The sequence below is a fragment of the Oryzias latipes genome, chromosome 24 (genome assembly GCF_002234675.1).
Source record: "Oryzias latipes chromosome 24, ASM223467v1".
Classification (NCBI taxonomy): domain Eukaryota; kingdom Metazoa; phylum Chordata; class Actinopteri; order Beloniformes; family Adrianichthyidae; genus Oryzias; species Oryzias latipes.
This window is the reverse complement of record NC_019882.2, coordinates 10,950,201-10,968,488: the sequence shown is the minus strand read 5'-3', so window position 1 is coordinate 10,968,488 and position 18,288 is coordinate 10,950,201. Positions and strand designations below refer to the sequence as shown.

At 37.8% G+C, this 18,288-nt stretch overlaps 2 protein-coding genes across 2 annotated transcripts in view; one reads left to right on the top strand and one right to left on the bottom strand.

Moving 5' to 3' along the window:
* The window catches only part of LOC101175121 (mucin-3A-like), a 93,724-nt gene extending 78,081 nt beyond the window's left edge, over positions 1 to 15,643 (top strand). Inside the window, exons 47-64 of the mRNA XM_023952758.1 lie at positions 482 to 520; positions 606 to 761; positions 1,441 to 1,611; positions 6,971 to 7,015; positions 7,222 to 8,460; positions 8,750 to 8,856; positions 9,149 to 9,207; positions 9,310 to 9,446; positions 9,541 to 9,759; positions 9,916 to 10,128; positions 10,215 to 10,352; positions 10,424 to 10,599; positions 11,160 to 11,324; positions 11,414 to 12,829; positions 12,940 to 12,981; positions 13,284 to 13,337; positions 14,376 to 14,436; positions 14,520 to 15,643. Coding sequence (XP_023808526.1) covers positions 482 to 520; positions 606 to 761; positions 1,441 to 1,611; positions 6,971 to 7,015; positions 7,222 to 8,460; positions 8,750 to 8,856; positions 9,149 to 9,207; positions 9,310 to 9,446; positions 9,541 to 9,759; positions 9,916 to 10,128; positions 10,215 to 10,352; positions 10,424 to 10,599; positions 11,160 to 11,324; positions 11,414 to 12,829; positions 12,940 to 12,981; positions 13,284 to 13,337; positions 14,376 to 14,436; positions 14,520 to 14,593 — 4,511 coding nt within the window. The 3' untranslated portion in view covers positions 14,594 to 15,643. The remainder of the gene's footprint in view (positions 1 to 481; positions 521 to 605; positions 762 to 1,440; positions 1,612 to 6,970; positions 7,016 to 7,221; positions 8,461 to 8,749; positions 8,857 to 9,148; positions 9,208 to 9,309; positions 9,447 to 9,540; positions 9,760 to 9,915; positions 10,129 to 10,214; positions 10,353 to 10,423; positions 10,600 to 11,159; positions 11,325 to 11,413; positions 12,830 to 12,939; positions 12,982 to 13,283; positions 13,338 to 14,375; positions 14,437 to 14,519) is intronic.
* A 1,188-nt stretch (positions 15,644 to 16,831) lies between these two features.
* On the bottom strand, positions 16,832 to 17,830 carry LOC110014112 (trace amine-associated receptor 1-like). Its single transcript, XM_020700816.2, has one exon. The coding sequence runs from the start codon at positions 17,828 to 17,830 to the stop codon at positions 16,832 to 16,834; it is 999 nt and encodes a 332-aa protein (XP_020556475.2).
* Positions 17,831 to 18,288: the final 458 nt, after the last annotated feature.

Genomic DNA, 18,288 nt, shown 5'->3' with positions numbered 1-18,288 from the left:
CCTAATTTTTTTCTAAATGTTTACTAATCAAAACCGTTTTCGTAAAGACATGGTTTGGTCTGTTTTTTGTTGCAAAGTCTTTTAACAATGTTTAACACATACACACACACATATATATACACACACACATATATATATATATATATATATATATATATATATATATATATATATAAACAGCTCCATGAACATGTCGTTTTTATTATTTGTTCACTGCGTGTAGCTTACTTTATATTTCAATTATTTTAAGATTTATCTCTTGTTGCCACTGAAGTCTTTTAAATAAACACAAATGTGGCAGCAAAATGCAAGATAAAAACATTTATAAAAAAGTCAATTACGGTCTTCCACCACCCTGAGCAAGGCCTTTAGTGCCTTTAGGCAAATAAAAAAATATTTTAATGGACTTAAAATGGATTTGATATTAAAAACTTATTATCCGCATGCTTCATGACTTTTGATGAATGTTCCGTTTCCACAGATTTCATTACAACTACTGAAGATGTAACAACTATGACAGGTAACTAAAAGAAAATTGAACTTTTGTTCACTAAGCCATCAAATCTTAATGACAGATTAATAATGTGTTGAATGTCACCCTCCAGAGCTCCCCGCACCTGTTTATAACTACCGGGTTTCTGTTGAGCTGAACACCACAGACATTACAGTAATAGATAAGCTGAGGAGCATTCTGGGAAACCTCACAGACCTACCCAGCTTGAACAGACGGATACGGATAAGTCGGGCCAACATTTCTACAGGTAGGACTGTATGAAGGACCAGGACAGTCGCTGTAGAAGCAATAAAGCTTTTTGAGGAATTTCTGAAAAACCAACAAATTTACAAATAGATAAATTACACAGCAAAGTCTTGTGTAATTCCACATTGGAAATTGTACTTTATAAGATATATTGTACATATACAGTACAGACCAAAAGTTTGGACACACCTTCTTATTCAAATGAATGGGAAGGTGTGTCCAAACATTTGGTCTGTACTGTATTGTTGTTAATTGGTTGATAAATATTATGATTTGTAAACACATTTGGAAATTGACATATTTTCTCAAAATAGAAATAAGTCATGGAAATCCTCCATTTGATTAGTAAACCCTTTTTTATTTATCTATATTATCACCTCATATTACGTTTTCTGCCTCTTTTATTCTGCTGCTACATTTTCAAATGTGCTTTGCCAATTGAAATTTAATTTGCCAAACTTTTTGTGTGACACTGTCATAGAAAGAATAAAAAAGCTACACTGTTGCAAACATGATGTGGCAGTGTAAAAACTGCCACAAGACTCGTATTCAGAACATTTACACTTTAGGAATGTGTTAGGATTTAAACATTTTAAAATTCTATAGAGATATTAAAATGAACATAAAACATAAAAAAAAAACTGTTATGTGAATAATTTGTTTTCCATATCTGTCTGCAGTTTGTTCTCCTGTCAGCTATGGTTACCAGTGCAGATGTGAGGATCAGTACCTGTGGTCATGTGACCAGTGTCAGACGTATGGCTCATGTGACCAGGTCTCTGAAAACCCATGTGGATGCATAAATGCCATTCCTCCTGATGGACACTTTTGTCAGTCTCTGGATCAACTCAGTAAGAGTGTGAAACCAAAAAACAAAATCCAACAATAAGATTAGAAACCGCATTAATTCTATGAACAAAATTGACAAAAGTTTTCTTATATATTTTACTTTCATGTTATGTTTGTGATTTTTACTGGGATTGCTTTCATTTAACTTTTAATGTTTTGTGCAGAGCAGTACATTTATAAAGTTCGAGGCTTGGCTTATTAATAGTGCAAAATCAACCCGTATTTTATAATTGCACGGCTGCAATCTTAACTAAGCAGTGATCCCGTGCGGTCAGATCCTTTTTGCGCGCTCACCTGGATTTAGGCTCAGTGTTACGGGGGCGTTTTTGTCACTTGGGGGCAGGAACCTTTCTGGTTGATCTGATTGGCTAAAATTTCCATGTCAAGCAGTGGGGCGGGACTTTCATTTTGGGGCTTTAATAGAAAAGGAACGGCGGCTGTAACATGGATTAAAAGCATTAAAACAGTAACAAATGCAGTGAAATTCACATGAGAAATATTTACAGTGCAAAAAAAAACAGCTGAACTTTCTTACCTTGGTTTTGGGGCGTTCGTTAATGTTTTAATCCACGTTACATCTGCCGTTGTTTTCTGTGTATGCCTCTAACACGGGGGGGGGGGGCAAGTTTGACACAAAGAGCCAACATTTCTAACTGTGATCGTCAAACCCCCTCCATAACCCCCTCCTCTCCTTACAATACAACAGCACTGGATTAAATGGCGCAGTTTCAATTTTGAGTGTTTTTTCTGTATTTAACGTCAGCAGACATGACATACCGGTAAAACGTGCTGGTGTGTGTTTCAAAAAGGGAGCGAGTGCAAAACTGATTTGGTTGTGATTTATTTTTTAAGTCATCAATCAGCATTTAACATCCATCAAAGTCCTCATCTTCTGTATCTGAAACAGCTGGGCTACATTTCTATCAGACACGCCAGCTTCCCTTTCCTCATCATCAGAGCCCGTCTCTTTGCCATGCGGCTCCAAAGAACAGTGAAAGCACACACCTCAGGCCAAGTTTAAGTCCTGCAGTCCCAAAGTGCAGCGTAACTCGCCGGCCCTACTTCCTGGTAAGGGGGGAGGATGGACAGCTTTTCACGGTCACCTGCTGGAAGTTGCAGCGCTCAGCCTCAAGTTGTTCTTCCAACACAGGCCTTTCCTTTTCGCGGAAACTCAGCTGCTGCTGCGTCTTCTTGTCTTGTCGGAGTTGGTTTTCCAGTGTCCTCACTTGCGAACCATGGATTCATCATTTTAAATTCTCTGGCAGCTGAGGTTCGATAAGTTAGAAAGATCTTCACAGATTCTGACTTCCTGCTTCAATAACTCTTCTGATCAACGTTCAAATGTGTCAGCAAGTATCTCAATCCTTTTGTATTAACACAGAGAGTGAACCACAAATGCATTTCTGAAGAAAAAAGATCGTTTTTTGCCTTTTAAACAGAATTGTTCGCTTTAAGCTGTGAATGCAGACATGCAGCAGCCGGCTGCCAAGGGACCGTCAACAAAGTGTAACCTCTGTGAACTGTGAAACACCACTGTGTGAAAAACAATAACCTCACAAAAAAATCGTAAAATTATTAAAAAGCATATTTGTGTTACAATAAATATTTTGTAGGAAAGTCCATCTTTATTTTATCTTGTTGCATATACTTTTTAAAATTTTATTAGATATAAATCATGACTAATGATGACAGTAGTTATGAAGATACTGAAGCTACTGTCACCAAACCTTCTGTACGGACTAATAATGACCTTATTGTCATTCTAAAAAAAAGAATTAAATAAACACTTTGTTTATTTTTAGGAATTTTTCATATTTACTAATGGATCCAATTTGGTCAAAAATGCTCAATAGCTCTGAAGATGCTATAATTTTTTTTGCACAATTAGTTAGTACAGGTTTTGTGTCAGTAACTACAGCATCTTCAAAGCTATTGAGCATTTTTGACCAAATCTGATCAATATTTTAATATGAAAAATTCCTAACAACAAACGGCGTGAATTATGACATATCTTTGCAGTAGGACAATGAGGTTATGATTAGTCAGTACAGGAGGTTTGGTGACAGAAGCTTTAGTATCTTCAGAGCTATTGTGCATTTATGTTATAATTCATATCTCTATTAAATTTTAAAAACTATAGCTCGTGCTGGTTTGCGGCGCCTTCCGTCCGTGAAACCTGGGTTCGAATCCGGGCTGCTCCCTGTTCCCTTCTCTACCGGTCCCAAGCCCGATTGCTTTGAGAAGGTTGCGTCAGGAAGGGCATCCGGCGTAAAACATTGCCAAGTAAACCATGCGACTTGTTCGCTGTGGCGACCCCTGATGGGAAAAAGCCGAAAGAGAAAGAAGATAAGCAATAAAATAGAGGTTGACTTTTTAACAAAATTTAGTATAATAATAATAATTTAGCATGACTATGCTGACGAGTCTTCATTACCAGTTCATATAAATATAGACATGTATTTGCTTTTTAAAAGTTTATTGATTTGACGGTCCCTTGACAGCCTGTACGCTGCCCTTTCATTTCACTGCTTGAAATGAACAATTCCGATTAAAAGGCAATAAAAACGATCTTTTTTCTTTAGAAATGCTTTTGCATTTCACTCTCTGTGTTAATACAAAATGATTGAGATACTTGCTGACACATTTGAACGTTGATCAGGAGAGTTATTGAAGCAGGAAGTCCGAATCTGTGATGATCTAATTTATCAGAACTGCAGCTGCTTGATTCCCGTGTTCCTCTGCGTAGCTGATAGTTTGCAGTTTAAACTGTGCCTCATAATCGTGTCTCTTTGCATTTCCAGAGTTTCCAAAACTAATCTGTTCTGCATTATGCTCTTATCTGCACCTTTGTTCTATGGGGGAGGGAGGTCTTCTTTCACGTCCTCACCTCTCTCCGTACCATTCTCATGCTGTTCTCTCCTAGATCCTTTTTACCGAAGTCACACAACAACACATTAGGGCCGCTCTGTACATTTAGGAGAAAATGTAAGACTTTCACCTTATGGTTGTGAAAGTACTTTATATATAAAATATGATAAAAGGCAGAGAGACATATGCAGCTCCAGTGGCGCCTGTTAGCCCCCCCCCCCCCCCCCCCGCTCTGAAAAATGAAAGTCCCGCCCCTCTGTCTCACCGATAAGACATGCAAATTTGGCTAATTAGATTAAACAGAAAGTTCATGCCCCTAAGTGACAAACACACCCTTGAACACCGCCCCACAAGTGACAAAAACGCCCCCTTAACAATGAGCCTAAATCCAGGTGAGCGCGCAAAAAGGATCTGACCGCACGGGATCACTGCTCGGTTAGGATTGCAGCCGTGCAATTGTAAAATACGGGGTCGCTTGGTCAGAATTGCGTCACAACGGTTGTAAGGTTCCCTCACTCAGTTCCTAAATACGCCCCCTCAGTTGTCTTTACGCCCTTTCAATTTATGGCAGAGATGTAATCCCATAGGTCCTACTTGACTAATTAGAATAAACATATTTTAGAATCCCTGGATACAACATAATACAGTAGACTACACTAGAAAACCTAATGTTTTCCATACTGTTGGGTTTCTGCCCTACATCCAAGCCCAACACCAAAGCTTGCAGACAAGCACCTCATTACCCAGCTTTCTGACATAACACTTGACTGTTAACAATGTGCCTTTTGGGGAAACATCCAAATACAAAATGTATGACATTGATTTTCTGTTGGACCACCACCTACAAAAAGAATCACAAGGGGCTTCAGCTGTTAGATTTGGGTGATGGTCAAATGCAGATCCCTCAATACTCTAATTTGTAGACACAGCCGCTGGCAAAAGGTACAGGAATTAGGAAATGGAAAGGAGCCTTAACTTGCACACGTTTATTGGTATGGGTTAGGTAGTCAGGCTTGCTTGTAAGATCAGTTTGGGCTCTAAGGCACAACTGTGTGACAGGTTGAACTCTACCACTGTCACATTTATCAAAAGTGGGTGGTCGGCCAGTTAAGTACGGAAATCTCCATCTGGTGTCGAGTGGAAGGCCGACTTTACACTGCATGGTTCAAGTGACCCAATTCAGATTTTTTCCTCTCATTTGGCAAAGATCGGATATGATCGGTGAATGTGTAAGCAGGACAAAAGCGCATGGATTCCGTTTTTCTCAGATCGGATACAGGCCTCTCTCATATGTGGAAATAAATCGGAAACGAATCGGATACGTGCATTTGCGTGTGCCATGTAAGCAGACAGATCGGATATTCCCCAGTAAATGCGAGTCGTACGTCAGTGATGGCAACTCAGGACACCACCAACTGAGATCACATGACTTATTAAGATGCTTTTTGTGCGCTGATTTTGCTGTCAGCGTGTTACCTTTCAGCCTCAGGCTTTAGACCGTAGTTGGAAACCGCTGTTATGTCCGGTCCGGACGCAAACGGTAACTAATGAAGCGGGACACCGTTGCTATGGAACAGGCTAGAAACCGTTTATTTCTTTGGGGGGCGTGTATGATGGGGACCGTGTGTGTGTGAGCGCGCGCACGCGTGCTTGCGTGTGTGTGTGTGTAAGGAGAGAGGGGGGGGGTGAGTGCGGAACGGGGGACTGTCGGAGAACCGTAAATTAAAAATAAGGTGTCTCCCCCAAAAGTTTTGGAGTCTTTCTTAGCCCACTCTGGAGGCTGAGGGTTCAGAACGGAAAAGAGGAAATCTCCCCGTGCGTTTCTGACTACGGTCAGAAACGAGAAGTCATCGCGCAGGAAAGGTTCAACACTTGGATCAAACTGTTCGGACAGCACAACGTCTGCAAACACTTCCTCATTCAAAACTCAGAGAGAGCACATAAGACGGCCGACCAGCCCGTCCTTTTTACATCCCCGTGCATCCCCTCTGGAGCGCCCAAGGCAACGCCTCCTTCCGTCGCAGCCTTGCCTCCATGACAACCGCAATCACAAAAGTACGAAAGAGGTCCGCGGAATGCAGAAATACTGCCACGTAGTCCTCAGAACGTCCACGTTTGATAGTTTCAGCATTGTATAGTGTAAATGCAAAAATCAGATACGGGTCACTTTTAAAAGATGATGCAAGCGGATCGTCAAAAAAATCGGATATAGTCAGAAAATCGGATATGAGCATCAAGACCTGCAGTGTAAAGGCGGCCGAAATGTCCTCCCCCTCCAATGTAACCACAACTGATAAAGTGGCTCTCGGATGCCATTAAGCTTAGGGAGTCGTCACGCAGCTGACAGGTACCTCAGTCCGTTCATGTCCCTCCAAGAAAGAAATAAGACATGCTGAAGGGAATATTTATCTCATTGGTTGAGCAGCATAACATGGATAGATGATTGGTAGACTAATTACCTTTATTCCTATTTAAAACTTTTCTCTTTTTCAGACCTTACTGCCTGTCAAGATAACCCAACAACTCCACCAGCAACAGGTAAAACAAAATATCCCTTCAGTCCAGTGATACACACTATAAATATATTTTCTATTTTTAACCAAAGTAAAACACTCTATAATTGATTTCTACATTATTTTTAAGTCAAATGTTGCACTTGTAAATCAAGAGAACATGAATATATGTGTACTTTAAAGGTTAATGGAGAATCATTATAAAGTTGTATCTAAACTCTGCATTTTCAGCAACTGCTTGGACTAGCCAAAGTTTCAGAACCACGGGAGCTAATGACTTAACATCAGTCAACACCACAGAAACAACTTACAGTTTGACGACTCCTATTATGTCCCCTACGCCAACTACAAGATTTTCTATTGGAATCCCCACCACACCCAGAGAACCGACAACTGCCAATTCCACAGTTACATCCACCACAAGAAAAGAAACAACTACTGTAATATCCACAGGGTTCCCCACAACTCAAACTGTTGCAATTTCCACTGATATTCCTTCTATAACTGAAGAACCAACTACATCAATTTCCACAGTTATCAGCGCCACAACCAAAGAAATAACAAATGCAAGATCCACAGCTATTCCTACTACAACCAAAACACAAACTCCTTCAGTTACTATGGTTAGTCCTATCCCAACCGAAGCGACTACAAATGCAGTTTCCACAGTAATTCCTACCACAACTGAAGAACCAATTACTGCAATTATTCCAACCACAACTGGTGAAACAACTGAAACACAAACGCCAGCAGTAACTACAGTTATTTCTGCCACAACTGAAGCAACAAGTAATGCAATTTCCACAGTTATTCATACCATAACCAAAGAACCAACTACTGCATTTTTAACAAGCATTACTACAACAACAAAGGAAACAACAACTCCAGCTTCAACAGTTATTTCTACAGCAGAAACACAAATGTCACCAATTACCATATTTATTCCTAGTACAGTTGAAGCAACAACCAGAGAAGTTTCTACAGGTTTTCTTACAAAGACCGATGAACCAACTACTGCAACTTCAACACTTAGGGCAACCACAACCGGACCAATAACAACTGTAAATCCCACAGTCATTCCTACCACAAGTGAAAAACCAACTATTAAGGTTGTCACAGTTATTCCTAACACAATCAAAGAACCAACAACGGCAATTCCCACACTTCTCACCTCTGACAAAGTGCCAACCACTGCACTTATTCCCACTACAACAACTACTACAGCCACTACTACTACTTCAACAGTGCCCACTACGACCACTAAGCCTATGAATAACACAACAGAAACTATTGCTACAACTACCACCGCTACAGCTACAACAACTACCACCACAAAGGCTACCACGACTACCACCATAAATAATACCACTACTACTACTACCAAGGCTACCACGACTACCACTACGGAGGCTATCACAACAGCCACATTTACAACAATTAAGCCCACTACCTTTACCCCTTCTTTTACAGGTAAGACTGTGTTATTGAATAACTTTTAGATAGTTTACAAATGGTCAAAACTTTAATCAAATTCAATGCAGAAAAAAAACGATTTTACACAAAGGTAGATTTATTTCTATGAGTTACACAATTTTGTTTCAACAATTTTTTATTTCTCTGATTACAGTCTTTTTTTAGTTCACATGTAAAAACAGGCTAATTACCGGTATATCAGGTTTTTGTGAACTTTTGAAAATTGTTTTTAAATGTTTACCTTTAAAATAAATATTTCATTGTACTTTTCACTTATTTCAAACAGCAATTGACATTGCAGTGTCAGTCACATTTGACATGGTGTTCAGAAATGAGTTCAACGATAAGACAAGCTCTGCATACCAAAGTCTAGAAAAAAATATTACTACAGAGGTGAGTGCATTTAGTAAAAACGTTAAAACTTTCAGCCTTTTCATGAATGTACTTTGATTTTTTTCTACGATTCTTTTGTCAATTTTTTATCATTTTTCCTATGAATTATTATGCGCAACTGGATATGGGATATGAATTACAGGCTTTTATTTTCCTTTACTTTATTATTTTATTCTGGGATGCCCTGTGTTAGTTTTATGTATGAGAAGTGCTATAGTAACTACAGTTGATTAACATAAACTAAGGTTCATATTTGTTCACATTGTTGTTTCCTAAAACCATAATGCCACAGCTAAAGAAACAGTACAGCTCTATCAACGGGTTTGTCGGAGTGACCGTGACAGGATTCAGGTATGTACATTTCCTAAAATGAACTTTTAACATTCTAAATACTTGGCATCACATATAGAATTTCATTTTTATTTTTTGCGTGTGTGTTTTTTTATTTCTTAGACAAGGAAGTGTTATTTCAGATTTTGTCATTTCAACAGCAGAGGATTCTGCAACACAAATTACTGAAGCAAACAAAGACCTCAAAAACACTTTAAAGTCTATTGCTCCTGTACTGAAGTCTACTGCACAGTATAGAAGTAAGGGCTGGTTTGTCTTCTTTCTCAACAATAAGAAGGCAGGAACTGAACAATTAAGTGTAAAACCATAACAGTAATTTATTATTATCCCAAGGTTCCACCAAGATTAAATTCAATTCTACCTACCTAACTAATACAACAATGACGTTGATATGTGGACCTCCTAAGGGTGATTTACTTGACATTGTAGGAAATATTAACAGTGCTGAGTGGAAATTTGAAAACATAAACATTTCACCAGGACGTCGGACCTTTACTACTCGCAGTAACACTTCTATACTTACTGTAAACAATGTCAATCCTTTCGATGCTGGTAAGTAGAAAATTTTTTTTTACTTGAAAAATACTTGTACATTTTACAATTTAAGTGCCCAAACAATTTTTATAGAATGCTTAAGCATAATATTTTAGAAAGGTAACTAAAGTTTTGATATTACTAAAATCCAAACTCTTTTGTTTTTAATTACAGGGCTTTATGAATGTGTCCTCAAAGGAACAAACTTTGAGTTTTACCAAAATGGAACTGTTGAAAAAGTTAATATTCAAGCAGCTCCTGATGTAAAGGTGGTCACAGTAAAAAACATTGAGTGCAATGTGGGAAATAAAGCAAACCTTAGTTGTTGTGTTCAGCCAATCTATAACATCACCTGGGCTCAGCCTCCATCAAGCGTACAAATATCAAGTAAATATGATTCACAGTTGTTGAAATTTCAATTATAGGATAATGGAAAAGACTGTTTCCAATTTAATAAAATCACCTAATTTTAGGAACTACAAGCTCTCCTGATGAATACTGCATCAACAACGAATATACAATAACCAGCTGCGATGACATAACATTCACATGTAAAGTTAATGAATACGATGGGTACGAAAAAACAACAACACTGAAATTCTTTAAAGGAGGTAAATGTTGAAAACATGTTCACAATTTGTTCTTTTACTGCCCCATTAACCAAACAACTCTATGTCTTAAGCTCCTACATGCACGGGTGATATATACGGGGACGGAAAAGAAGGTTCCATAGCAGATGTTGCATGTCCAGAAGGTCAAAAAGGAAGAAAAAAAGCCATATGTAAAGGAAATAAGTGGGAACTCATTGAAGACAACTGCATTCTAACCGTAATAACTGATTTATTTGATAAGTCAACGGTAAGTAATTTTTCTGTAACAAATATAGCATCAACATTTAGAATGAATACATACTTTCCACCAGCACTTTCTTGCATTTTATCTTTTAAAATAAAGAATTTTCAACATTCTTTTTAATGCTCTACAGATTTGTAATTTTTAGATTACAAGTTTCAATTAACCAAAAGAAAAAGAATCCTTGAACACCATTCAGCCTTGCTAAAGTGAAATGAATTGTGATGTTTCAGCGCTCAGACCCTCATCAGGAAATTTTATTTCTGCAACTGCAGTTATATTAAATTTTTTTTATCTTATTTTTTGCTACACATAAAAATATAAAGCCAATCAAACATGTCTCTTTTAATTATGCAAGTATGACAGAACATACCTCAACAACAAGGTCTGTTGCACATGATTGACAGAAAAAAAGAAAAAATACCCTAAGTGTTTTAGTCAGTAAGCTCTTATCCCAACTGCATACAGATTTTTTGCAAGACCAGGAGACAGTTGTTTATTTTACTTCCATGTGGTTTGGTGGTAAGTTCTGGTTACTTTTTTTTTTTCAATCTTTGTTCTTTTAGGAACTGGTGCAAGAAAATGTACAGACTTTTTCAAGTGATCTCCAAAAGGCTGTTAATGATAGTAAAACTGAAATTGCAAAGTCATCTAAGAGCGTATCTACTATTGTCAACATTCTAACTACCATCGCAAATGTGTCAACTTCTGTCACTACAGATGTCATGAGGGTAAGAGTCTATCTTTTAGTTGACTGCAATTAGAAGACCCCAAAGGTTTAATGGGGTTTTGCTCTAACTATGAAATGTCTGATTTACAGAATGTGCTACAGACCATTGATGTCCTCGCAGATGATGGCGTCAAAGAGTCCTGGGAAACCCTGAATAAAGATAGAAACAATAATGCTGGTTCAAAATTACTGGAATCACTGGAGACACTCTCAGGATCCTTGAGTGGGACGGCTGATATCTCCACTGAACAAATTCATCTCATCAGAACAAATGCTACTAACTTTGAATCTCCAAATTCCACAGTTTCCTTGAAAATCTCAGACAATGATGGTTTTTTTGACAATGATAGTTTAATGACCATCATCATTATGAGCACCTTTAATAATGTCATGCCAGCTCGAAACTCATCCTTTGACTTAAGTCTCTTTAATGGAACCAGTAATGGAACATCTAACCCAAACAATGCAAATCGTGCTATCAATGCAGCTGTGGTTCTTGTCAAAGTAAATCAAACTGTTCAAAATGTCAGTTTTGAATTCCAAACCTTGAATGAAACCCTGAGCCAGGAAACACAGTGTGTCTTCTGGAATTTCACGCTCTTAGAAAACTTTGGTGCCTGGGATGATGAAGGATGCAAGTTTGTTTCTAGAATTAACGATAGAGTAACCTGCAACTGTACCCACCTAACATCCTTCTCGATTCTCATGGCAACAAGCATCCCTGAAGATAAAAGAGACATCCTGGACATAATCACCTACATTGGAGTTGGAATATCTCTGGCAAGCCTCGTCATATGTCTCATCATAGAGGGATATGTATGGAAAGCTGTCACCAAAAACAGCACTGACTTGATGCGTCACATCTCTATTGTTAACACAGCCCTGTCTCTGTTGATCGCAGACATTTGTTTCATCATTGCAGCCTCTTACTCACAGAAGGCCCTTGATAACAAAGATGGAGACTTTAAAGTTCTGATTGGACAATGCAGTGCAGTGACATTTTTTATGCACTTCTTCTACCTTGCTCTGTTCTTCTGGATGCTCGTATCAGGCCTTCTGCTCTTCTACAGGACAGTGATGGTTTTATCCCACATGTCAAAGTCCCTCATGATAGCTATAGGCTTTGTTATAGGCTATGGTTGCCCTCTGATTATTGCTGTTACCACTGTTGCTGCTACAGCACCAAGTCAAACATACATCAGGAAAAATTACATTTGCTGGCTTAACTGGACTGAGTCTAAAGCCCTTCTGTCATTGGTCATTCCAGCCCTGGTTATAGTTGTGATCAACATTATAGTTGTAATTGTGGTTTTGTACAAAATGATGAGAAGAACTTCAGCAAACACCATCCAGCCGGATGAGAAGAACAGCTTTGTAGTTATTCTAAGATGTCTGGCCATCCTGACACCTTTATTTGGACTGACTTGGGCCCTGGGGATTGGAACAATGGTTTCTCCAAGAGGAAAAGGAATCCACATAGCCTTCGCATTCTTTAATTCCCTGCAGGTATTTATACATTTAAAGATAAAAGGCAGCATATTTTTACAAATGTTTCAATATTTTGGGTGTTTTTTTGTCCACACTTTGTTAATGTAAACATGTTTGACTCTCCACAGGGTTTCTTCATTCTGGTGTTTGGCACCTTGTTTGATTCCAAGGTAGGTTGGGTCAGAGGGGGCCGTATAAAGACAAAACAAATCACATCATTTTGCTATTAATAGTAAAGTTCACGTTTTATTTTAATAAATCATTACAGCTGTAAAAAAAAAAAAAGATTTTTGCCAATTTGACATGCCAAACATTAAAGACTTTGTTTTAATTCTTTTCAGATTTAACCCCAAATCAATGAAAAGTAGAAATATCGCATGAAGTCTACCAGAAATGTGTCAAATGTCTGTTTTATTTAGTTGTTTAAAGTTTAAGATGACATTACTAATGATATCACACTGTTTCTACACAGATTCGTTCAGTTCCCTCAAGCAGAACTCCTTCTATAAACTTCATTTCGACAACAGTAAGTCAGTAAAACAATGTATACATTACATGCAGTTGTATTTTTTCACCAGGGGGCAGGGGGGGACTTCTTTTTATGTCACAGAACAGTTTGTTTTCTTTTTAACCTTTTCCAGAAATAATGTAATACTACCTCATTTACCCCAATATAAGTAAAGAAAAACTCACAAATGAAATTTGAATCTTAATTTATGTCCTTCATCATGAGAAAAATACTATAAGAACATACAATAAACACCAAAACAGAAAACATTTGCATCAGCATGGATCTTTAAATACAATAGTTAAAAACAGCTGTGGATGATTATAAACATTAACCTGGTTTCACCAAAACTAAACTGCACAATCTGCAGGAATTTGACATACTGGTAACGTTTTGAAGTTTTCAAGTGAATAATGATGACCCATTTTATAGTAAAATCAACATTAAGCCAAATAGTACTTTATTTGCAGAGTTCAGAACATAAATATGATGGTTTTGACTCACATTTTTTTCCTTACCACAATGGTGTGTTTTTTTCCCTTAAAGGTTCAAACAAATACATTGCTTGCTAGCTAGGCAATGACATCCTATTGTGACTTCTCTGTCAGCCAACAGCTACTTCACTTACTGAAGAGTTGGCAACATTATCTCAGTCACACAGGCCTTTAGGCTATGCTCGCCTCACTCACTGAATGAACATTTACTGAATCCCTCTTAAAACTCAGGTCTTTCCCACAGAACATAGTTAAAGTTGATACAGACATCTCTAGTTACAAAAATACCTTAAACTGACACAAGAACAATGTTTTACATTAAATATTTCCCCAAGCTACATTCTGTGCTTACCTTGCTTCCCGATGCAATTGAGAAAAAGAGCAGAAGCAGCAGAAAGCTGAAACAGGCCTTCAAAATAAAAGCATTTCTTAAAACTGTCATTTATGGAAAAGTTCTGAAATGCAATCAGGATTTAGACAAAATTGACACCAGTATAATTATTTATGTTACATACAAAAATCAAACCTTTTTAAGCTGACTTTGCCATGTTTTGTCTTTCAGAGCACAAGTGGAGGCACGTCTTCTTTTGGTGGATTAGTGAACCAACTCCGTGGAAGAAGAAGTAAGTCAGTTTTCATTCAAAATCTGTCCTTTTTATAAATCTCAATTACTCAACTGTTTTGTTTGTTTTGTTTTTGTTTCCAGATGTTTACCAGGTTTCCCAGGCCAGGAGCCACGGCAACAACAGCGGTTCCTCAGAGTCATACAGCATGATATAAATCCTGACAGTAATGCATATGCAAGCAATAAGAAGAAAATGTGTCTTATTTGAAATGTGTGTTTTGTCTTAATTCTAAATGAGATGTGCAAAAATCAAAATTAAGTGCAGAATAGTTTTTAGTGTGAAATTTTGTGCAATTGTACTCTGAAGAACAACTTTTCAGTTTTTTGTGAATTTTGTGACTTGTAATCCTTTTTGTCCTTTTGTGCAGAAAATAATATAATGTAAAGAAATAACTTAAACAATACAAGTTCTGTCAAAGCTACATTAATGTAAATTAACAAATGTAAATGATAAAACAATGTAAATATGAAAAAAATTAGAGGAAGTGTGTTCTTAATGAGGTGATGATGCACAGATTTTCAACTGTTTAAGCTTCAAGATGACTGAAGCTAGAAACAACTGAATAATTTAACGATGTATGTGAAAAATAAAAATACCTAAACTACTAACTACTGTTTAAATATGATCATTTGTGCTTAGTACAGATCTACTTTGATATGATTGTTTACTTTGCCTCTTCTACTGAAGATGTAAATGACTGTTGGGCCTTTGGGTACCTGGGCTGTCTCTCAGGGGTAAACTTCAGGTGACCAGATGGAAATTTGCCTCAGTGGTAATGCAATGTTTGAAAGCACTTTAGAGTTAGTTGTCATGTGAGGGAGGCTCGAGAGCCGGTAGGACCCAGACGCAGAGACGGGAGGCAAAACGGTTCCAGTACTAGAGGGTTTAATGACCAACAGACAAAAGGCGCTGCAGAGCAGGATGACAAGAACAAAACAAAAACTCACTGTGGCGTGGCGAGGAACATGAAACGAGGACGCTAGACAGGAATGATGTAAAACACACGACCAGACGTTAATGGACCAGCACAAGAGGAAGGCAGAGACAAGACTTATATACAGACAGGGCAGACAAGACACAGGTGAACACAATCAGGGCAGATGGGGACCAAAAAGTACAACTCAAGACACGACAAGACAGGATCCCTTTCAAAATAAAACAGGAAACAGAACCAAACAAGACAGAACAAGAACTAAAGCAAAAACCAAGACAAAACAAACTCAAACCATGACATTAGTCACCACAAACACAAAAACAGCTGAGGTTTGTCAATAGCCAAGAAGACGTATAATATTTTATTTTTTGAGTTTACCATTATTTGTTGCAATTTTGAATCTTGTTTGGAACTGAACCCTAAGAAAGCCATACAAAAACGTAAACATAAACAACCCCTAGAATTTAGGAACTAATAAAAGCCTGCTGGTGCTAGACTCAAAATTTGGTTTCAAAATTCTCTGTGGCTTATGCCGGATGCCCTTCCTGACGCAACCCTCTCAAACAATCCGGGCTTGGCACTGGCACACAGGAGTAGAGAAGGGAACAGGGAGCAGCCCGGATTGGAACCCTGGTTTCACGGACGGAAGGCGCTGCAAACCAGCACGAGCTTAACCGGCTCACTTATGTATCTCAATGATGTTTGATGTAGATATTATTCATAATACTATTATAAAAACTCAAATCAAGAAAACGGCTTTCAAACATTATAAATGTTCTCATTTATTTAAAAGTTATTACATATTTGATCTATATGAATAAAGGATTAATAGAAACTAAAAAACATTGCACATTTCCAACCCTTTAAAAAAAGAATAAGATAGAAAAATGTCTTCCTGGATTAATATAGAAACCTTCCCCCTAAATACTGAATCCATATTTACAATTAATACCTCTAGAAAAAAAAAAGACCAGTTTCATTTCTAGCAATCTGGCCAACTATAGACTAATATTAATACCAATATTAATATCGCCCCATTATTTCAAAAATCCTGGAAAGAGTTTTAGTTAAGCAGCTTTACTGCCACCTACAGGACAATAGCAACCTTGAATATTTTCAGTCAGGGTTCTGAAAATACCACAGCACTGAAACTGCATTAGTTAGAACAGGGATGCTCATTACGTCGATCGCAATCGACCAGTCAATCTTCAAGGACATGAGGGTAGATTGCAGGCCAGCAAAAAGAAATAACCAAAAAAATAAAAATATATTTCTAAAAGAAATGTCAGCGAATCAAAATCCTTAACGGGAAGCGACTTGATTGACATGCAGAACGGCCAGTCGAACGTCCTCTGAGACATATGTCACTGTTCATGTATGTTTAAATACACTGAGCGCAAATTCTGTCTAAATCTTAATTTGAAATTCCAAATGGTAAGAAGAGCAGCATTAACAATTTCAGAATAATTGTGCACTAGTTGAGTAACTTTGAAAGATTTTTCCAGACATTATGATTCTGAAAGCTGACCTGAACCAGCTGTAGAAGAAGGCATAGATTAAAGGGTTCAGCATTGAGTTTAACAGTGCGAGCCAGTTTAGTGTTTCAATCACAGGGATCTGGGGAGGGGTGACAAACAAAGGCTGGAAAACAACACAAATAAAACAAGGAGTAAGACATAAAAGAAACACTCCCATGACAATAGCCAGAGTTTTTGTGGCCTTTCGCTCCATCTTACTAACTTCACTCTTTGAGCTGCTGGTGTTCTGGATGCTGTTCACCTGTTTTTGTGCTACGAGCAAAATCTTAAAGTAAATGCAGAGCATTATGATTGCAGGAAGGTAAAACGAGAAAACTGGTCCTAGAGAGTTAGCCACCACAACTTCACTTGAACAGTTCTCCTCACATGAACCTTGACTGAATCCAGCAACTGTAATGGTGATCCCAATAAACACAGAGATGCCCCAGCTCACCAGGATCATGATGGCAGTTACCTGAGCTGTGATTCTTGTTCTGTATGTCAAAGGCTGACACACAGCATAGTATCTGTCAATGGAAATGCAGCACAGGTTCAGAATGGAAGCTGTGCATAGAGTGATGTCAAAGCTGTCACGGATTTTGCAGAAAAGGTCCTCATGATACACACATGAGCTTACAGTGACGGCCATACTGAAAGGAAAGACTAGAACTCCAACCAGCAGATCAGCAACGGCTAGAGAAAGGATGAGGTAGTTAGTGGGAGTGTGGAGCTGTTTGAAATAAATGACAGATGTGATCACAAGAAGGTTTCCACATGATGTGACAATAGAGAGCGAGCCAAGGAGAATATACAACAAGACACAGACAAAAGAGGGGTTACTTGTAAATACATACGTGCTATTTTGTAAATTATAGCAGGGATGTATATAGCTGAGAACATATAAACCAATAAAATTGTCCTTCCTGTCTGAGCTGGTCATTTCTGTGGAATCAACCTGGAATATAAAAAGAGGAAAAAAAGAAAAAAAATGTTTTTATCTGTATTGTTTGTAAAATTCAGCATTTAAAATTTACCAATGTACTTACCTGAGAAAATACAGATTTCAAATTCTGTTGCAAATTTGTCAAATGTCTTTCAGTTTAAACGATCCTTATTGTGTTCAAATATTTTTCAAAAGTTCTTTTTTATGTTTAGAGGTATAATATGAGGAGGAAAAGTAAGATTGCAGTACTGTAGGTGCTCCGGACCATTTTCAACACGTTTTCCGCTCAAAAGTTGATATTTTTCTTTATGTTTTTCCTCGTCTGGAGTAACCTGCATAACAGTGAAGTTAAATTGTGTTAAATTAATTTTTCAATAAAAACACACAGTGTTCTTTTTGTTGTCTACAAGACGTTAACCTTCAAGTTTTCCAATACATGGATGGTCTCTTTCTGT

What these genes read in the sequence shown, in the direction of transcription:
- LOC110014112 (XM_020700816.2), bottom strand. Translation starts at nt 17,830, where the DNA reads ATGACCAGCTCAGACAGGAAGGACAATTTTATTGGTTTATATGTTCTC.